A 22,373-nucleotide genomic window follows, 5' to 3' on the forward strand; every position below is an offset into this window, starting at 1 on the left:
TTGGTCATTTTGGTCAGGTGCCAGCGAGGTTACCTTTAGCTTCTTAACCCTTTACAGGTGAGAGGAGCTTTCCCCTGGCCAGGAGGGATTTCAAAGGGGTTTACCCTTCCCTTTATATTTATGACAACATCATAGATCAGGGAAATGGCTGGAGCTTTATTGAAGAGGTTGATGGAGGAGCCACAGAATTTTCAAAGGCTAGCACAGACCTTGACAGAGCTGTAATAAAGCCACTTCATGAAGGGAAACAGAGTCATAGATTCATAGACCAGAAGGGACTATTAGAATCAGTTATTCTGACCTCCTGTATGACCCAGGCCATGGAACGTCACCCAGTGATTCCTGTGTCAGGTTCATCACACCGTTTAGAAAGACAAGCAAAGGGAAAGAGGATTAGAAGAGTCACGGGTGGCGTTTGCAGTTAAATCAAGTCTGAGGAGCAGAGCAGAGTGGGAACCTTGGATTTAGCAGCAGGAATTGCTCTTTGTTCACAGACCCTTGGATTTCGTTGGGACATTCAGCAACCGATGGTCATTTGGTTTTGCATTTGGAGCTACAGCCAATAAAGTTATGTTCCTGTTTTCGGAAGGTTACCGGCCACTACAAGTGCCCCAGTGGGCCCAAGGTATGGTGCAGATCACACAAACCACACTAGAGATGGGGGTATTTGTCCATCTTTTCCTTCTCTAGCTCTTCAGTCTGGCACTTGGAGTAACCTTAAAACTGGGGAAAGGGTTACCTTTGCATGGCAGCCAGGGCACTTGTGTGAGGTCTGGTGGCTTCCCCATGCAATAATGCTGCTGGGCATGTGGCCTTGGACAAGCCTGGGATTCATGTAAGGGCATAGGTCCAGGAAGCATTAGGGTGCTCTAGATCTGAGCATCAAGAAGAGCTGGTAGCTTGGGGTGGCTGTGGGCTTTTCCCTCCACCCCCATCCCTACCCCATCACCGTGGCAAGGACAGGCTGCCTTTGGGATACATCACTTGGCCAAAGAAGATAATTCTTGTCCCCAACTCCAGTGGTCTCTGCCGTTTGCAAACTGAGTAATTCCAGTTAAAATAGTGGAGTTACTCTGGATTTAAACTGGTGTAACTAAGATCAGAGTCTGATCCGCTGTCTCAGGACCGGAGGACACATGCACAGCTGTAGCTACACCAGTGTAAATCCCAGTGTAGGGGCACTGCACATTGTAAATGTAGGTTGGCGTCAGCATGGAATAGCAAGCCTTACACTGCAAGCCCCATATTGCACCGGCATATTGCATCTGCACTGGGGTTTGCAAAGGTGTTATTACTCTGGTACATGTGTCCCAGCATAGATAGGCAACACTTCTAGCAACTATTATAGCCAGGGAAACAAAAGACCAATTTCAGTGGTGACTTATATGGTAGGTTAGTTACTTAAGAGGTACAAATGGGTCAGCATTAATGGACTTATATCAAAGCAATGAACCTACACCAGATTGGCCCTCAGCAGGTGTGCAAAACTCATGTAACCTATATGCTGAAGAGGCAGAAGGGGAAGCACAGTTGGAAAGCAGCTAAAAGGGGACTGTAAGTTAGGGTCTGGATAAAAGGTGTGTTAGCTAACACATTTTAACACACACATTCCAAAGCCACAGTGCAGACAGGGCGTACCTTAACATATGTTGACTAGTCAAGGGGAATCTTAGGGGGGCAGCCGAGGTTACTCCATCTCCAGCTAACGTGTTCAAATACAATTAGCCCTGTCTACTTGAGGGCTTGGAAAGGTGTTACCATGCACATTTAATAAATACACTTTTTACTCTAGTGTGGACAGGCCTTTGGAGGCCTGCTCTTAGCTGCTTTTTCTGCTGTGTTGCCCCACCCTCCCCCTTGTCTTATAAATTATACTCATTTGCACGCTCATGACCTGATTCTCCGCTGCTAGGCACCCTGTGTTGTCATTGAAGCTGGTGCCAAGCAAGTTCAAAGTGGGTGTGAAGTACTACAATTCACAGTCCTGTAACCAGCTTGCACTCACTGGGCATGCTGACACGAGGCACAGGGCAATGTGTACTACTCTGTGACATACACCTCCCTTATTAGCTATTCTCCTGCCCTTTTACACCTCATAGAATCATAGAATATCAGGGTTGGAAGGGACCTCAGGAGGTCATCTAGTCCAACCCCCTGCTCAAAGCAGGACCAATCCCCAATTTTTGCCCCAAATCCCTAAGTGGCCCCCTCAAGGATTGAACTCACAACCCTGGGTTTAGCAGGCCAATGCTCAAACCACTGAGCTATCCCTCCCCCCATGTGTAACTGCTTCCACTGGTCACCAGTAGATGTACCCTTGGGATCGCCAAAGGTGCTGTACTTTCTAACATCAGGTAGGGGGTTAGCCGAGTAGGTTTTGAATTAGTTTGTTCTTTTAAGGAAACTAGAAGATATTGAAGGTGTTTGGGTTGAAGGGGAGTGATGGGAAGGGCAGGGATGGGATTAGCAATGTCATCGGCATGGGGATTTCTCATTCTCTCATGATGTCCTGAATTTTTGTCACCTTCCTGCTCTGTTGGAAGGTCACTTAGCTTCAAGGAGTCCTTGACAGTGAGAAGGTGCCCTGTACATGTGTAGAGCTGCAGCTCATTCAGCCGCAAGAGGAGACCAGGGCCTTGATTCTGGTCACAGGGGCCTCATTAGAACACAGATGTAACTCCACAGACTCCACTGGAATGCATCCACTTTCCCTGCTGTGTCACTAACCAGTGAGAGGGGAGACTGGGGCTGAGCAGATATTGACCAACGGTAGTTTATGGCTAGGCAAGGATTTCAGAACTGACAATAACAGCCTGGCATCATTTGCTTTCCCTCCAGCCATTGTGCTTCTCATAGGCAGCACTGAAGTGGGCCTCTCATATTTCCCTTTCTTCGCCTGCCTCTCGACGGAATTCCGGATCACAGGGTCTGTACTGGGATTCTTCTACACTTTCACTTGGTAAGCCATGTTACCCTGAGATCCAGCCCCTGGCTGGCTGGGCTTAATCCGGCAAAGCACTGAATAGTGACTTCAGTGGGACTCCTTGTGCTTAAGTGCTTTGCTGGACCAGGGCCACAGTGCGAAGAAGCACTTGCAGAACTAAGCCCTGTTTGGGCCACTCATAGCTTTTCTCCACCCACCGCACTGTTTAGAGTTTGTGTTCTGCATATTTTTATACCGGAGAGCAGTGTGCCGGGGACCCTGGAAAGCAGCCTGGGGTGGGGGGAGAGGGTACTGGAGAGTAGCATGGGGTATCATGGCAGTACTGGAGAGCAGCATAGGAGGAGCTGGGGGCAGGGGCACTGCAGAGCAGCACGAGTTGAACTGAATAGGCCTTAGAGACTGAACTCTCCCCTCCCATCCCTGGGGTGGCCCTTTCAAAGTTGGACTGAGACATATTGGCAGGGCAGAGTGGGGAAGCCATTTGGTGGATAAACAAAGGATTTCAGTCACGAGGGTCTTTGCTCTGGCACTTTTAGGAGTATTACATTTAAACACACCCCCATCCAAAGCTTTGGGTAAAGGGACACTCACTTTTGTGTTGTCATTGCTGGGCAGGGAGGGTTGGAGTCAGCTTGTTCTATGGGTACGTCTACACTGCAGCTGAAGGTGTAATTTCCAGCTCATGTAGACACTCTCTTGCTTTGATAGCGTGAGCATGCTAGAGATAGCAGCAGCAGCATGGTGGGCTAATCACCCAACTACAATCCCGTCCAAGATCCATGGTACCTATTTGGGCAGCTAGCCTGTATCACCACCTGCACCGCCGTGGCTATACTGTTATTTTTCGGGTGCTAGCTCAAAACTAGCATCTGTGCGTCTACCCAAGCTGGAAATTACACCGCCCACTGCAGGGCCAGCCTACCTGATGTAGGCAGCATCTGCCATTTCCAGCCGCTATAGTGTGTAAAGTTCACTTGAAGAATAGAAATTATTTCATAAATACATTAAAAAACCTTGAAGGTAATTTTATGCCAGTATCTCGAAATGCCTTGGGCCCTGATCCTGCAATCTGAATGCACAGCCCCACTCTCTCCAAAGGGGTGCAGAGGTGCTCTGTATGTGTCTGATTACAAGATCAGGGCTGGGGACCCTGTGACAGAAGCCAGGCTGTGCACCATGAGATTGTGTGTGTTGTAACAACTGCCATTGGAGTCTAGTAACACCAGTGTGTTTTCCAGGTTCATAATCACAATCACAAACATTGTGCAGTGCCCACATGGACAAGTAAGTTTCTATTTCTGTCTGATGGTGACTTTATTTTATATGTTACAAATGTTTATGATGCCACCTGGGGCACTTTAGCAACAGAGATTTAACTAGAAAGCCAAATAATCCAACCAAAACTTCAATCCACTACTAAGGAAAATAAATGTGTTCAACATCCTTCCCAGAAGATGCCTTGCCTGGGGTTTGGAGGGGCCACCGAGGGGAGTAAATGCCACAGATAGGGTCCCCAACTGAGAAAGCCCTTATGCTGAGAGCTTCCAGACAGAGGAAGAGGAAGAACCCTAGAGCCATGCACAAAAACGAGCATGTAATTGTCCACCTATGTTGCACACCTAGTCCTGTGACTGCATGTGCAAATCAGATACCTACACAGGCTCTTGGACTGTCAGAGGTCAGATTATCCCCCCAAACCCAAAAATACATAGTGTGCATGCCAGGACTTTGATTCTCCAAAGAAATCAGGGCTCCCACCCTTGGGCCTGATCCACATGGAACCTCATTGACTTCAGTGGGGCTCTGCACCAATGTAAAGGGTTTGCTAGCATGGATCCAATTGCAGGATTGCGGTCACGGTGGGCACATTGTATGTGCCTGGAACTAGGGGTCTCAAGTTGAGAACCTGGCTAAGAGGGTTTAAACTCAGGCCTGAGCACACTTCCCGTCTGCTGTGATTGGGTAAGGTGGTGAGACAGCCTCACAGATCTGGAAAATGGCTGTGAGCACTAGTATTCTGAACTGAGCGCAGAGCCTGACAGAAAGCATCACAACTTTGTAGAGATATGCATTTGCTTTCCGCAAATTTTGCCCACTCTGTAGGTTAAGAAATAAGTAGTTGTGCAGCATCAAACTGTTGGTGTCTGTGATGGAGCCTCACTTCCTTGAGTGCCTCGCACAGGGGACAGGCTGCCCTGTCTTCTGGGGCTGAGAGTACAGTGCATCTGCAAGACACAGCAACCACGGCACTAACAGCTGAGAGCCCAGTTCCAGCACGACAAAAAAGGATTTCCTTCTGAGGGCCAGTGCCCTGTCATGGGCTAGTCCAGTGCCCTGTCCCTAGGATGTGGGGAGGCCCTCAGTGGAGAGGTGAGGCCTCGCTGGTTGGGTTAGCTACCTGGGAGCTGGGGAACCACAAAGTCCAACTGTGTCCAGTAGACGCAGTAGAGAATCCCCATCACAACAGCGTCCTCAGTCTCATCTCTGTCCAGAGACATGGTACTGGGCTGACTGCAAGGAGACCGAGATTTACAAATAAATATATTTACACTAAAACAAACAGGAAGAGCTGCAATAACAGTTCCAATTCCCTTCGTCTCCTCCAACAAGACAACATGCTGTGCTGCCAGCTAACCCTGGACCTTGTGAGTCAAAGTTTCATAGCTTTTAAGGCTAGAAGGGGCAATTATGATCAGCTCGTCTGACCTCCTGTATGGCCCAGGTCAGAGCCTTTTACTTGGGAACTCCTGCATCAAACTCAAAACATATGGTTGAACTCGAGCAGACGTTGTAGAAAGAGACTGGCAGTCTTGATTTAAAGACATCAAGTGATGGAGATTCCACTATGTCCCTTGGGAATCTGTGCCGATGGCTAGTTACCTGCCTTGTCAGAAATTGTGCCCCATTTTTTAGACAAGTGACCCTTGCTCCCCATTCTCCCTCTTCCCTCCTCCTGTCACAGCAAACCCTACGGGTACAGAGGGAGCAGCTGCGACTTTAGGTGCTGATCTGGCAAGGCACATAAGCACATGAATAAGCCCATTCAGATCAATGGGAATTGATATGGGCTTAAGTGCGCTGCTTGATCTGGGTCTTACGGCCAGTTTTTTTACAGGTATTTAGATGCCAGAAAAGGCAGAGAGTGGCATTTTCAAAAGCACAGAGCACCCAAATCTGGCCTTTAGTGCTCTTGTCTCCACCCAGCAGTAAGCACCATCACGGGATGCAGAGGGAACAATCAGAGCTCTGACCGGGGAAAAGCCTGCACATTGTTGCCGTCGCTGGGCTGTGCTGAGCACTTGTATCCCAGGGTGATGAGTGCGGTACAAATACGGGAAAGAGTGAGAGAAGCAGGGAGGCAGACAGGCCTGCTGACATCTCGCTCTGGTTTGGCGGTAGTGGGTTTGTATAACAAAGATGGTGATGAGCCACAGCTTGTGGAATGCAACTCCGCACTCCCACAGACCACAAGGGGAAGAGATAGAAGTCACCCCACAGGGGGACATGTTCCTCTTTAAGGGGGCTGTTAGGGGGCTTATTCCTTCACCCACTTACTTCCCTGGTCCTTCTCGCATGAACAGAGAGCAACAATACCCAAAGTCCAAAGGTGCAAACAATTCAACGTTTATTGGGGTGAACTTCCAGCAAGCATGATTCCAGTTTCCTTCCTTAGTATCCTCCTTCCCAGCTCTGACACCACAGAGCCTTACACCTGTGTCCCTGTTCCCATTCCTGCCCTTAGCCAAACATTATTCCAATTTCCTTACCCCCATTCCCTGTTCCCATTTCCCTCTTTAGCAAAACATGATTCCAATTTCTGCACCCCCATTCCCTGTTCCCATCCCCCCACTCACACACCCATCCCGTCCCACCCACGCCCACTCACTTCCTCATTGACTGCAGACTATATAGTAAAACCTGAGTTCTGCTTAGCTATACATTAACCAATCATTTTCCTGAAATTTAACTAACCAATCCTAACATATTGTAACATGATTATGTAACCAATTATATCCCACCACCTTAATTAGTTTACACCCAGCAAAATTAATTATACAGCAGAGAGGAACAATCACAGAACCAGGCCGAGATTATACAGACAAACAATAGCAAAGTGGGAACTATAATGACAAAACAATACAGAAGTGAGGATTTCACATCCCAGCTATTGATAAGTGAGTTCTTGCCAGACAGGATGCTATCAAACTAAGTTTCCGTTTACATTTTCTAGGCACTTCCCTTTCTCTGGAGGTGATAGGAATACAGTCCTGTCCTGATAGTGCCTAACAGCCCAGTAGCACCTTATTTCAATTTGGAATGTGAGGATGTGACCGTTCACTTCCCAGCTTATGGCTGCCTCTGCTGCTTAGCCAAAGGCCTGAGCCTAAGAACAGGGCCTCAGACTGTCACAGTAAGAGAAGGCCCTTACACCAGCAGACAGTGATTTTGATTCTTTCTTTTATACCTCTGTCACTAGCCAAGTGATAAGAATATACCTAAATTCTTAAAGTACAGGCCTTTACAGACAGGCCTGAATATCTATATCCTAACAGGGGCACCCTGATGTCCGGCTGCACGTTGCTCGAGCGTGTCTGTGCCTGTCCTTCCCTCTCCCCTCCGTACTCTTTGGACTTATCCCACCATCAGGAGTTCTGACATTTGTACATTTGGCTTTCCCTAACCAGGTGATGGGAGACTATGAGAAGATCATATTTTATTGGCCTTCCTTGTTCTGTCTGATTTTCCTACTGGGCCGCTTTGCCCTGATGTTTGTGAAAGCACTGAGGGTTCGATTAAAGATGGATGTGTCAAGTGTGAGTATTCCTGGGTAACTGCTTCCAGTTTATTAATCTCTCTCTCCACCCCTCCCGGGAAAACTCCTTCCCTGATCCCTAGGATTAAGTAGAATTTAACCAGTGCATAGACTTTGTGCTGGTGCACCTCTGCACCAGGGTGAATTTCACCTTTAGCCAGTAACAAGAATTGATTTCACACCAGAGATCTTGGCACATTTCTACAAATCACCACTCACCTGATTTAAAACATGGAAGAGCACCTCCCCCTGCAAGACCCCATGGACTCCAGCATGGACTTCAGTGCTGGCTAGCCACCCAAGTAATTACCCAGGGCAGGTTGGTATACTGCATTCCATGATTGCAGTGTAGATATACACAGAGTTACATGGGGTGAGCACCCCAGGAGCATGGCCATTTGTCTCTTTGTGCTATTCCTGCCTTTGTCTTTCATTTCCTCATCACTATTTCCTATGTCTCTCGCTCCTCCCTCGTTTTATCTCTCGCTCCCAGTGCCCTGTGGCGTGTGAGTGTGAATCAGTGTCTGGGCAGCAGCACTGGGCAGCTATTTCTTCCTTGTTATGTTCCTGCTGACAGGAATGTTGGGTCTTCCCACATCCCTTCTCTTTCATTCTCTCCTCCCCTCCCTTGGCAAGGCCCTAAGACAGCAGGGAAGGGCACTGGGTGCCTGTCTTGTTTCCTGTCACCCTTCTTCATGTCCACCAACTTCCAGCTATGACTCTCAAAAATGACTCTCCGCACAGGCAGGGCTGCCATTTGCCAAGGGGAACATAACTCTGGGCTTTGACAGGAGGACAATGACTGGCTCCATCTTAAAAGCAAGAGGCTTGTGCTGCGTTTTCTTTCCCTTCCCTCTTCTAGCACATTCCATTGTCTCTGAGCCTGGAAACCCATTAGCCCCACTAAAGGGCAGGCAGGAGGAACAGAGCTGTGTCAGACAGACCTTCCCAAGGGACTCCTGCTGCAATGTGGCCCTTCCTCGCCATAGCAGGGTGTCTGCTTACTGAGCTCCCCATCATGGCCAGGGGTTGCTTTGCAGATGCTCTGTGTCAGGATCCCAACAAGGGCAGTCAGGGCCAAGGGTCAGAGCAGGAACAAACCTGCTGGGAGTAGCAGAGAAGTTCATAGGTTCCAAGCCAGGGTCAATACCAAGAGTCAGAGTCAGGAGGCAAAGTCGAGAACAAGTCATGGTCAAAGCCAGGAATGCAGGAACAGTCATGGCAACTACACAAGAGCCACACAGTTGCTTGGATGCTTCCTGGAATGGCCCTTGGGTTTACATAGGGCAGGGAGCCAATCAGGAGCCATGAGGCTGCTGTCTATCAAAAGGAGGAACTTCCCATGGTCTGTGTCCACAGCAAGTCATGGGCAATGGAGCGCAAGCTGGTTATAGCTGCTGCTGGGTGGCAGCCTGGAGATGCCAACTGCCTGGCAGCTCTGCAGGCCTGGGCTCTAGAACGGTCTTTATGTTCTACCCCCCTTGGTCCCCTCAGAACTCCACACAGTCTCCCTTGTGGCTAACACCTTCACCCAGTCCTGGATTAATAGTAGGAAAGGTTCAAATAATCCTCAAGGTCCTTAATAACAAAAATGATTCAGAGTCCCCAAAATAAAGTCCATAACAAAAAAGTTTATAGTCAGCCCTTTTTCTTCTGCCACTCACAGAGCTCTTCTGCCATCCCAGTCTGATTCATCCAAACAACCAGACCTAGCCTCAGCTTCGTTGTCCTGTCAGCCACACCATGCATCTTCCTGCTGCTCTTTGTAAGGAATCCCCTGATCCAACCTAGGTATACCTCTTCAGTAATCAGGTTGTCTGACCCCAGGCCCTCCCACCAGGTATTAAGGGTTGAGCTCTTGTTAGCCACACCCTTCTCCCTATGGCTGCCAGTGTAAGCGTGGTGGGTTGCACTCACCTCTTGAACACCCCATTGCCAGCTGAGTCTGGTGCTGCCATTCTCTTCAGTTCCCAGCAACCCTGCAGGTGTCAGCCTACCTCTACAGGTCTTCTGTGGCTCAGCCCTCCAGCCTCACACAGTCCAAAACCCCTTCCGGGGGGTAACAAACTCAAAATAGAAGCAGTTCCTTTCCCATCAGGGCCAATTGCAAACAAACTAGTTTCTGACCCATCTGGAATTGAATTGGCAGGGTCCTTCTGAACTCCTGCCATAGCTGGTGAGCAGCAGTGAGCTCTGCCTGGCCTGGCTCAGGTCCTTTTGCTGCAGCCTAGAGAGCATCCCTCCTCACTCCTCTGGCTCCAGCAAGGAACTGACTTGCTGACAGTAGGCAGCTCCTTGGTTGGCTGTTGTTGGTTCCCAGCCCTTCTGGCTGCTGCAACGCCAGATCTCCCTGGTTCCCCAAATGGCTGTTCTTTTCCTCTTAGAGAACTGTTTCCTGTGGTGGGGTGAAGCAGAGCAGTGGGGCCACCAGTAGGAGGCTGCAAAGGCCTGATGTACCCCCATCACAGTAAGGTATCTTCATAACTAAGATCATCAGAACATAAGAATGGCCATACTGGGTCAGACCAATTGTCCATCTAGCCCAGTATCCTATCTTCCAACAGTGGCTAAAGCCAGGTTCTTCAGAGGGAATAAACAGGTAATCATCAGGTGATCCATCCCCTGTTGCACATTCCCAGCTTCTGGCAGCAGAGGTTTAGGGACACCCAGAGCACGGGGTTACATCCCTTCCCATTCTGGCTAATAGCCATTGATGGACCTATTCTCCATGAATTTACCTAGTTGTTTTTTGAACCCTGTTATAGTTTTAGGCTTTGCAACATCCCCTGGCAATGAGTTCCATGTGTTAGACTGGCCTAATACAGCACCCATAAGGCAGCACTGGATCTATATGTTTGAATCTGCTGTCTCTTCCCTAGTGGAATGAAGAACATTCTTTGATATGCTGACAATCTCTGTTCCTTTAAAACAGCAGGAAAATCATTTCCTGGAGGATCATCAGGCTCAGCATGTCAAGCGTCTGGTCAGGAAGCCCCAAGAGCGGTGAGCATGGCATCTTCCTTTCAGATCCAGAACACCAAGCCACAGAGAGTTCAGATTTGGTTCTGATGAGCTTCTAAATCTGCTGCTACTTATTGACTGACATGCACGCTGGGGGCCTGCCTGCTCACCTGGGGTGAGCCAGGGACCAGGCATGTTCTCTAGCCACTGGGAGGATCCCTGATCATCCGTGACGGGCTTGCCCCGTCTCCCCTCTGAACTACATCTGTAAGCAGTGCACTAGAGCACTCTGTTTCCCATCTCCTTCACCTCCGACTCAAAGCCACCTACCCCATGGTCAGATGCCCCCATCTGCCAAGCCAGCATGCAGCAGGTGGGAGGGGGCTGCCCTTGCAGCAGACGCTGTGGGAATGTGGAGGATCCTGATGTGAGCCCCCAGTGGCTTTGTGCTGGAGAGCAGGTAGGCTGCTGAGAATGCGTGTGCAGGAGAAAGACTGGCTCCTGTTTGGGCCAGGTGAGGCCTCTCCAGACATGCCCAGTGGGAGGGAAGATTGCGTTAGGAAGGTGCGGTGGGTTGTTTTTATGGAGAGGGAGGGAACTATGCTGGAGTAGGTTTTGGGCCTTGAAATGCCTCTAGTGTCCCTGTGTCATCACCGAACATTTCAGGTCTGTTTGTCCATCTTCATCCATTAACAGGCAGGTTCGGAAATCTTGGTACCAGCGCAAGGTGTACGAATGGGACCCATGCTTTCAGTTCCCAGGCAGAATGATTGGCACATCTGCACTAGCCTTAATCTGCCTGTACATTGTAAGTAAATTGCACACTTGTTTCCTGAAAAGAATTGCCCCAAATGAAGCACAATGTCACACAGCCCTTGTGTGCTTAGTAAGGATTTCAATCCAGGCTGTTGAAAAACAGCTCTTCCATAAATCTCTGCCATTAAACTAAAACAAGGACTGTCTATGCATTTAACAGAGCCACTGGCTCCATTAAGACCAGAATCCATAGTTTACTGGCTGCCTGACCAGGGTACCTTCCAGCTAGGCCAATGGGTGTTTGGTGGGAGTTTATCTTGTTCATGATAGGTTGCTTGAGATGCAGGCAGGAAAGAAAAGGCTCCCAAGTATGTGTGTGTCACATGAAATACATGATACTCATGTGTGACTGTATTTATATTATGTTGTTCCCCGTGAATACTTACGAGTTTGCTTAATTCTAGGTATCCTGGTCTTCCTCAGTGTCTGGTTCAAAATCAGTGGAGATTAACTCCAACAACATTCTTTGAGGGACAAAATTGGTCTACATCCACTTGCTGTCATTTAAAGGTTAAGATGAATCCCCACATATGAAAGGCAATATGTGTTTAAAATCAAATGTAACAGGTCAGATTCCCATAGAGTCACACCAGGGATTAGTGTGTTCCCATGTGATTAGATGGCATGTAGTGTTATTCTCTAGAAGTGGCCAATGACAAGATTGCTAAGCTGCTGTTTTTATCTATTTCTCCTCAGTTTATTGTTATTGAGTTTTACATTTACAAGCAATTCTCCCAAGAGCTGAAGATATTGGATCAGAGATTTGAAGAGCTTGTTGATTCTAGCAATGGCTCAGAAGTACTTGTACCAGCTGTCCTGCAGCTGAAAGAGTTTATTAATGTCACTGAAGGTACAGAGATGTCATTTTTTAAAGGTGGAATGAGTGTGATACATTTTAAAAAAGCAGACTGAACTCATAGTTCTTAAGGCTGAGCCAAAGCCCATCCTACTCAATGGGACTCCTTCCAGGATTTTGACACATCAGTTCCAAATGGGAATGAAAACAAAAAGCCATTTCCCATAAAATGAAATTAAAACAAAAATCATCTTGGGTACATTGAGATGGAAAATGTCATTTCAAAACTGACATTTTAAATTTAAAGAAAATTTTAAAAATCAAACATTCAAAATGAAAAGTCATTTCAAAATGAAAAATTGAAACAGTCGACTCTGAAAGTGTTGAAATGGAGTATTTCAACACTATCAAAATGCTTTTTTCCTAGTTTCCCCCTCAAATCAAAATGTCATGAAAATCGGCTCATTCCCACAAAAGTTTTGGTTCAAAAAAACATCATTTTTTGATAGACAAACTTTAAACTGGAAAATTTTTGACCAGCTCTAGCTACATACTTAGTCATAGAACCATAGAATCATAGAAGATTAGGATTGGAAGAGACCTCAGGAGGTCGCCTAGTCCAACCCCCTGCTCAAAGCAAGACCAACACCAACTAAATCATCCCAGCCAGGGCTTGGTCAAGCCAGGCCTTAAAAACCTCTAAGGATGGAGATTCCACCACCTCCCTAGGTAACGCATTCCAATGCTTCACCACTGTCCTAGTGAAACAGTTTTTCCTAATATCCAACTGAGACCTCCCCCACTGCAACTTGAGACCATTGCTCCTTGTTCTGTCATCTGCCACCACTGAGAACAGCCGAGCTCCATCTTCTTTAGAACCCCCCTTCAGGTAGTTGAAGGTTGCTATCAAATCCTCCCTCACTCCTCTCTTCTGCAGACTAAACAAGCCCAGTTCCCTGAGCCTTTCCTCGTAAGTCACGTGCCCCAGCCCCCTGATCATTTTCCTTGCCCTTCGCTGGACTCTCTCCAATTTGTCCACATTCTTCTGTAGTGGGGGGCCCAAAACTAGACGCAATACTCCAGATGTGGCCTCACCAGTGCTGAATAGATGGGAATAATCACTTCCCTCAATCTGCTGGCAATGCTCCTTCTAACGCAGCCCAATATGCCATTAGCCTTCTTGGCAACAAGGGCACACTGCTGACTCATATCCAGCTTCTCATCCACTGAGCCCAAGTGGAAAGCGGCTAAGAGTCTGAAAGCTGCCTATGATTATTTGTAAAACGAATTGGAGATCACAATCTAGTTTCTAGTGGACAATTTTCCATGTTGCAAAAAGCTTCATCACAGCTAACATGAATTGCAATCGTTACCTTTATCAGTTTGCTGCCTCAGCAGAGAAACCGAGGACTGAATGGACATGGAGACTGAGCTGCATGTTAGGAGAGTAATGTAGGAAAACCTGCACTTCCAAGTTTTGACAAGTGAGAATCCAGGATCTTTGTTCTGCCCAATATAAATTTGGGTTTGAACGCATAATTCTGATCCAGAGCTTTGGCTTGGGCTCAACTCTATAATTCAATGATTAACAAATAATCAAAGCATTTCTGAGTGACTGGGTAGTATAGGCAAAAAGTGTTCCAAGTAGAAATGTGTCCAAGCAGTGACAGTGGAGGTTTTCAAAAGGAGGCGGGATAGCCATCTGTCTTGGATGGTTTAGACACAACAAATCCTGCATCTTGGCAGAGGGTGAGACTAGATGACCCTTGTGGTCCCTTCTAACTGTATGGGTCTATGATTCTATGAGTACAAATAGCCCTGAGTTAAAATACTTTCCTAATCACGTCATGTGAGCTGCGGAGAAAACATTCTGAACAGATGGTTGCTTTTCTTTTTCTCCAGGTGTTTGGATTTTCACCACCTTTGCGGCCTCCCTGACTTGTGTAAGCTACGTATTTCACATCTTGGCCTGCTACAGGTATGGACATGCAGTAGATTATCAGCAGATAGTGCTCAATTCTCAGGGGTGCTGAGAGTCCTCAAGTACCATGGAGTTTATTGGGAGTTGAGGACACTAGTCAACTCAGCACAGGCACTTGACAGCTCCCAGGATTGTCCCCTCCTCGTGGGTTCTCAAAATTCTTCTTTCGGAGTCCCCCCTCCATGCTATAAAAACTCCATGCCCCACCTGTGCCACAACAACTATTTTTCTGCATATCCAGTAGATTAAAAGCCAGGGCTGGCATTAGGGTGTAGCAAGGAGGGCAACTGCCCGGCGTCCCACACCACGGGGCCCACGAAGCTAAGTTGCTCAAGCTTTGACTTCAGCCCGGGGCAACAGAGCTCAGGTTTCAGCTTTCTGGGGCACCTGGCATTGGCCACTTCAGAAGACAGGATACTGGGCTAGATGGACCTTTCATCTGACCCAGTATGGCCTTTCTTATGTTCTTTATGTTCTGCCCTGGGCCCCAGCGAGTCTAACGCCAGCCCTGCTGTCTGGTTTATTTTGGCAGATCCCCTGAAACCTGCTTATAGCCCCCAGGGGGCCCCAGACCTCTGTTTGAGAACCATTGCCCTAGAACTCTATTCTCCATGCCATCAGCACTCAGTGGGAAGTGTCTCTATTATCTACCCTGAGCTCCACGCAGTTCTAGGCCCTGATGGGTGGCGAAGACACATCAGTCCACACAATGCTCCCATTTTATATAATTTATTAACTAAGCTAAATAACTCAAAATAAAACACAAACTAATCAAATTAGAACAAAGTGGGTTAATATCATATCATCAGCTTAATCTAATTATCAGGCTAATTAATCCAAACTGCACAACAATTGCTTGCAAACTTTATCGAATCATGTGGGAAGGGCAGCAGACCTTGTCTAGCTATACACGTTGGAAAAAGAGGGCATTATTTATTTCAGTGCTAATTGATAGTTACTGATATTCCAGACAAACAGCTGATACGGGCAGGAAGAAATCTCTCCCAGGTTGAGATAAATATTAGACGACAGCTCTGATGCTACGTAAGACAGACTGCACAAAATATAGGTGTTAGGTAATAGCCAATCTCTCCCTGCACAGTATAGGGTTGTACCAGACATTCCAATACAATTCAGGATAAAACAGCTTTTTAACTTCTTGTTTGCTAGTTAAATTTATGTGAAACTAAGTTTCTCAGTATTTAAACACACACCACTCAACCCATGAGTGTGCCATGAGCCTCTTGAACCATGAGCAATTAGGCCATGAGCCTATTCAACCTTATAGCAGGCTGTTTGAGAAAGCATACTCAGCTACATTCTGTGTGTTCTATCCACATTTACACTGTCAGCTGCTAGAGTTAAAAGGACAAGGGTGAGAATGCCAAGGTGGAGGTGTCCCTCTACTAATAAAAATTGAAAAAAAAAACAAACCACAAAACAAAATCCTTATCAGGTCGATACTTATGCATGATCTTTGCTGTGACTTTTGTGGTTTCATTCAGTTTCAGGAAATTAGTATGTGGTTGGAAAGATTAGCTGGTGGTTTTCTTGGCTAACTCAACAGACTTGCTGACTGGCTAGAGCTGGGGTTTGATTGCACCATGACCGCCTTCTGACAACAAAAATTACTACACAACCACAGGAGCAGGGACCAAAGCGTGAACCCACCCGAGCCCTGCTGCCCAGGGCTGAAGCTCTTGAGCTTTGTTTTTGGCCCCAAATGGTGGGGCTTGGGCTTTGGCCTTGGGCAGTTGTGCTCGGGCTTCGGTTTCAGCCTATACCCCAGCAAGTCTAACACCAGCCCTGATGACCCTGTTACCGGCACCCAGTGCCAAGAGGCTGAACAACAGCTTGAGTTGGTTCGTTACCCGGTGTGCTACACCCAATAATCACAACGGGGTGGAGAAGCAGAAAAGTTTATTTGAAGCTTCAAAAAGGTACAGGGAGATTTGAATCTCAAATCCTGTACAACAGAGCAGGAAGTTACACAGGCTTTTATACATCCTTTTTCCCAGCATACTTATCCAATAGCAAGCTGCTCCAAGTATCCATATAGCCAGCCAATCCAGTTCCCAGCTAGTTCCCTGATTCTCTGTATCATTTGTTAAACTATACATAAAGCTGTTTTATTCAGCATTGTTCTTCCATATCTCCCCTGTTTGGCCTTGCTTAGTTTCAGGCAGTCTGACTCTGCAACATACTGTTGCAGATTCTCAGCATAACTGCTGTGTGTGCCTCCAGGCGGGGGGGCCAAGGACACTTGGGCCTAGCACGCAGAGCTGCTGCGAGTGCCTCCAGGCAGGAGGGGGGGGCCAAGGACACCGGCGCCTAGTGCGAGGGGGCTTCATCGACACTCGTGGTCTTCCATCCCCTCGAGTTACCTAGTGGCCATGCCCCAGTGTTCCCAACAACCCCATTAAAACAGGTTCACAACCCTCTTCAGGGTCCCGGCCCACAGTTTGAGAACCGCTGGGCTAGAGGTTGCTTGCCTGTAGATGCCAAATTTTGGATGGTGTGTTTTGCTGGACTCTGGCATCTCAGTGGCTGTCTGAGAAAGGGAAGGAAGCACAAGTCTTTTGACAAGCCTGGTGGCCTCATCACACCAGAGGCTATTAGCCAGAAGCAATGGCTTCTTCTTTTCCTTCCATTTTTTGACGATGGTGGCCTGACTGATTCCTCCCCCTTGGAACTCCTACTCTACTCTTGGCAAACTCTTGGAGTTTCTTGGCAAAGCAGAATGGGGCATTCCCCCTCTGAAGTCATAAACATCACCCAGTGGGGCTGGATTAGGTCATCTTTATGCAAATAAAGAGACTTTCCTTGCCAGTAAGCATTGGCTTAGAAAATCAATCAGTCAGCAGACCTCAAAATATTTTGAGACATTTTAGGAGATAAGATCAACTCTTCCTGGGTATGGGTCAGTCCACAGAGATTATCTCAACCATCCCATACAAGTTCCAACACAAGAACCCAAAATAAATTGGAAAAAGTACAAAGCTGTTGCAACTGAAATAATAGAAAAAATCAATCATTCATCTTCATTCAACCGTACACATAAAACAAAGTTATTTATTCTAAGATTAAGCAAGAGACCTTAGTCTACAGACAGATACTTCTCTTTTTGTATTTTGGTACTCAGCAGCTATCAGCAGTTTAACTTTAAACAGGAGTTTTGACACACACAGTCTTAGTGAAAGGTTACACTTTACCTCTGTCAAAGTAAAATGTCTTTTACTCTTGAAATCACAATTTTGGATTCAATTTTCATATAAGGCCCCTGTTGTAATTACAGTGCTCTTAGCCTGTATGTAGACCAGATTCTATTTTACAGATTTACTACTGAGTCTTAGATAGGTAAAACTCCTATTGAAGCAAAAGATAAGCCTTCATTGTTGTATATTGTATTGTATTGTAATAAATCAAAACTTGTGCTTTGGGTGGCATGCCCAATAAAACACAATGTTTGCCATTTTTTCACCATTGCGCCCCTTGGCTCTGTGTTTATTGCATTAATCCATGATGCCTTTAGCTCTAGATTGCTGACCCCTTTGACATTCAGTCAAATCATCTGATATAGCTCCTCTGTGATCAAACAGTCAGACAAAGTTATTGAGTGAATAAAATCTCCAATTTATTTGTGTGAAACTTTTTTAAACTAATTTTGACACCTTTATTCAGAAAACACATGAAGCGGCTGTGGGCAGGGGAGAAACATTTCCTTCCACTAAGGTCTCGTGAGCCTGCTTCTTCTCAAAGCGTGGTAAGTTCTCACTGCTTTTCCCCAAAAGTTCCCAGCCAGTAGCTCTGATCCACTAATACTTGAAATTCAGTGGGAGAACTTGTGAATGTAGTTTACACGTGCTCTCCAGTATTTTGCAAGAGGAGGCCATAGTTTAATGGGTCAGTGCAAGATTCATGGGCCTGATTCTGGAGCATGCTAATCTCATTGTATGATGGCTTCACACTGTAAAACTAATGTAAAAGGCTTCTATGACAGATCTGTGCCGTCGATCCAGCGAGTAATGTAGACAAGCCCTCAGGGTGGCTGAGCAACATAAGTTATACCAACATAACCTGTAGTGTAGACAAGCCCTGAGAGGCAGTAACTGGGTCAACAGAAGTCTACACTGGGGGTTAGGTCAGTGTAACTATTCTCTCAGGGTGTGGATTTTTCACACTCCGGAAAGACACGGCTATGCTGATGTAAATCTTCCGTGCAGACCGGCCCTCAGTCTAACACTGATATCTCTCATAACAAGCTGTCACAGGAACTTGACCCTGATCACCACTAAGTGCCCTACATTTGTTTATTACCGCCATTGTGTAAGGACCAGGAGATAATCACTGCTGGCTTTGCAGTGATCGCCTCGTGCTGCATTCACACCTCCAGAGCTGACATGCGGTAAGGGCACTGTCGGCTTTTCAGGGAGGGATGGAGCAGGGGAGGAGACTGACTCACTGACTGCACCCCTCAACTTTGCACTCCACAGATGAAAGCTGCCCCTGAGCAGTAGCAGTTTATTATCTGGTACAAACAATGTCAGTGGTTTGGTTTGTCGTTCAGAATGATGAAGCTGTCGCCCAAAGAACAATAGAAATGGCATCTTTTCAAATCAACTTTGTACTAAACATAACAAATGACAATCCTTACTCAGTGGAGATTGCCATCCAGGAAAGTGAGGGTACTAGAACATGGGTGACTAACACCCCATCGCTTAGTCTGACAGTTAAGTAAGCAAATGCTCCATTAACTAGGACGCAAATAGGGCTATTTGTGTGCTTACAGTTAAGCGTATTGAATGTTTGCAGGACTGGAGCCTTACTCTGCATAGAAGTGAATGGGAAAACAATTCTTGTCCCTATTTTCTTCAGACATGTTCTAACAGTTATAAAGGCAGTTTTGTGGGTAGAATTCTGGGTACATGTAGTTTTGTTCCGTTCCCTTGTGTAAGCTGTGCAGGAGTCCAAGCCAAGCTCCTCTGATCTCCTTCCACTTTCAGCACATACTTCAGTTCACTTCTGCACCTTTCCTGTATGCTTCAATGTAGCTCTGGGGTCCGTGATGAAGGGATGTGGGAGGGACACTGGAACGGATTCCTGGTTGCCCTGCACATTGTCCAGTGACTTACCCAGTGCAGAGTGGGGGTAAACTGTCACCAGTCAGAATGGGATAAATTCACACCCACTTTGCACTCACTCCGCACTGGTATGAATGCTGAATAAGATGCCGGGCAGTGGAGAATCAGGCCCTGTGATTGAAATGTGGCATAAAGGAGCCAGCAGGATGAAGACCAGAATCAGGGCCTAAGGATGTATTTTGTTTCTCTGATCAAACATGCAGCAATTCCAATGTCATAAATGTCTGTCCTTTTTCTTTTTTTAAACTCAGGCCGCAATAGCAAGATACTCTGGTTGGCAAATTGCATACATATTATGGGGTACGTGCCAAGCCTTCAGCATAAGCATACATTCAACCAATATTAGAGCGGTTGCCCTTTTCCTCTATGGTAAGAAATGTGTTTTCTCTTTTCCAGGCTACCTGATCATTCATGTGGTGCAGTGTCTGTTTGGTGTAATGATCATGTACAGTTTTGTTTTGCCGATACAGCATGGCCAAGGGCTGGAAGTTGCCAAAGGTTTGGGAATTGGGATGTAAGTGCATTGTTTTCACACATTTCTGGTGTTATCTCACTGTCTTCGCGCTGATTTAGATTTATAGGTCTATAAAATAACAAGAGGTACCTATCTGAAAACGGTAGGTTCCAGTGACAGATGTTTAAGCTGTGTCTACACTACGGATCTTACATTGGCACAGCTGTACTGCTGCAGCTGTGACGCTATAAGGTCTCCAGTGTAGCCGCTCTTTGCCGGCAGGAGAGAGCTCTTCTGGCAGCATAATTAAACCACCCCCAACAAGTGGCGTTAGCTATGTTGGCAGGACTGCCTCTCCTGCTGATGTAGCACTGTGTTGGTCAGGGGGGAGTTTTTTTCACGCTGCTATTGAATAACCCTGCCACGTAACATAAATTCTGCAGGTTCCTTAAACATAGCCCCAGCAGCCCTCCTCTGAAGATGTGCCATGCAACCTTTCCAAAGGTCAGCAGATCTTTAAACTTGCTTTCCCTGTGGGGAATTTTTGAGAGGTTTACAATCTAAGCACATTGTCTGTTTTCCCGTCTTAAGGAAAATGCTGACTACGAGGGGACTGACTGACAATGGATAATCAAAGGGTGAAAGCACATAAGAATACAAGCTAAGCCAAAATGCAATCCATTGTCCACAATATTCCACCTTCATCTTTAATGTGGACAAGGAGGTCCCAGCAAGCATTGCTCCATTTTGATCTAATGTCCTGACTGCTCAATCTAAAGAAAACATCTCATGCTTGGACTTGCAATCTCCGTGGCCCACATCTCTGCATTAAAGATCAGCCAGCCGCACTCTTCTCTTAAGTGTGTCTCCCAGACTCCTGGCAAGTAGCCGGCACTGTCCTCAGGTTTGGCAAAGATTGGGTATCGCAGTTTCAAGGCTTCATAAGATATAACAGCTGATTCCACTTCCTGAAGGCAGAGCCACCAGCCCACCTATATGGGTCTAGGGTCTGCCTTTTTGTAATCTGTCTAGGCCAACTACACTCTTTTCCCCACAATCTCAGGAATCAGGGTATCATGTCAGAAAAATCTGAGGGTGGAGGGGGGCAAAATTGTGTCAGCACAGGAAAAATTAAATATAATTATATTATATCCTGCAAAGTTGGGGGAGGCAGGGGGTGGGAGCGGAAGACATAACGGAGCTTATAGACCTATGAAAAATCTGGGAGGGACAAACCAAGATCTGGGGGTGGCGGCAACAGCCCTTCTTGCCCCCAGCAAATGAAGCCTCTGTCAGGAACTCCCTACAGGACTCTATGAGTCTCCTGAAGCCACTCGCTTCCTGGAATCCCAGGAATCTGTGCAGAGGACGGTCCTCTTTTGGCTTATTATCTTCAGCCCAGTTGGTGACTGCAGACAATAAGACCAGTAGCCATAGAATTCGAATGAGCCGTCATTAAAAAAAAATCATAACAAGGCTTATTCTGTGAGCATTGTAAAGCAGGAGGACGATTTTATATCTTAGTAAGAATTAAAAAGGACTACTAGACAGTATGTGCACTGATACTAGGTCGGATGGATATTACCCAGGCCACACCTCCTCTGTGCTCATTTTGTGCTCTGAGAAGGACAGCTAGATTCTGATACCCCTTATTCCCATTGGGCCAGATTTTCTGGTTTGCTAAGGCCGCTTCGGGGCTCGTGGCCTTAAAGTTACCAGAGATAAGCAGGTAGAGAATTCCCCCTGCTCAGGTGAGCTCTCCAGTGGGGTTAAAGGTGGTGGGCAGCAGTTCTGATACCGATTGTGCCAGCTGCACACCCCCACCCTCAGCATAACATGAGGGAGATGGTGTCTTAGTGGAGTTCTTGGGGTAGGAGGGAGGTATGGCCGAGTGGAGCTTTGCTACACATGATTCTCCACTGGCCTATGGTCCCTGAGGAACCGTATGGCAGCTGCATAAGTTACTGCTGGTCCTGTGCCACTTTTCTTGTGCCAGAACCAAGTGGCTGAGGATCAGGGAGCGGCAACTGGCTCCCTGCAGCCTCCCCCTTTCAACTGGAGAATCTGAATTTGAATCACACCTTACACCCTGAGCAGCCCTCCTGCAGCCAGTGGAGCTATTTGCAGTGAGATACTACCCCGTGAGTAAGGGTATCACAGTCTGGGCCATGCAGAGGGTCAGGAAGAAATTCCCCACAGGATAGAGCAGTGGTTCTCACCCTGTTCTCGTTCACAGACCCCTGAGAGCAGAATGGAGGCCCAGACCTCTTTGGAAATGGATTCTCTTTACATAGAGTTGAATTCTGGTCAGTCCGTTTTCAATCTAAGTCCTTCGCGGACCCCTTAGACATAGTCCGCGGACCCCGGGGGAGGGGGGCTGCAGGTCACATGTTGAGAACCTCTGAGATACTGCACAGGTAAGTGCATGATGGCAGTGCAGCATCTTCCTCTACACCTGTGCAAAGTG

General features: G+C 47.0%; 1 protein-coding gene across 1 annotated transcript in view; it reads left to right on the forward strand.

The window, feature by feature from the left end:
- Positions 1 to 22,373, forward strand: part of LOC140911815 (stimulated by retinoic acid gene 6 protein-like) — a 51,712-nt gene that overhangs the window by 11,527 nt on the left and 17,812 nt on the right. Inside the window, exons 4-14 of the mRNA XM_073345716.1 lie at positions 495 to 625; positions 2,839 to 2,959; positions 4,183 to 4,228; positions 7,630 to 7,758; positions 10,690 to 10,760; positions 11,415 to 11,526; positions 12,231 to 12,384; positions 14,233 to 14,308; positions 17,993 to 18,074; positions 19,704 to 19,752; positions 19,849 to 19,966. Of these exons, the coding sequence (XP_073201817.1) occupies positions 495 to 625; positions 2,839 to 2,959; positions 4,183 to 4,228; positions 7,630 to 7,758; positions 10,690 to 10,760; positions 11,415 to 11,526; positions 12,231 to 12,384; positions 14,233 to 14,308; positions 17,993 to 18,074; positions 19,704 to 19,752; positions 19,849 to 19,966 (1,089 nt within the window). The remainder of the gene's footprint in view (positions 1 to 494; positions 626 to 2,838; positions 2,960 to 4,182; positions 4,229 to 7,629; positions 7,759 to 10,689; positions 10,761 to 11,414; positions 11,527 to 12,230; positions 12,385 to 14,232; positions 14,309 to 17,992; positions 18,075 to 19,703; positions 19,753 to 19,848; positions 19,967 to 22,373) is intronic.

This window comes from Lepidochelys kempii, chromosome 5 (genome assembly GCF_965140265.1).
Source record: "Lepidochelys kempii isolate rLepKem1 chromosome 5, rLepKem1.hap2, whole genome shotgun sequence".
NCBI classification, from domain to species: Eukaryota; Metazoa; Chordata; order Testudines; family Cheloniidae; genus Lepidochelys; species Lepidochelys kempii.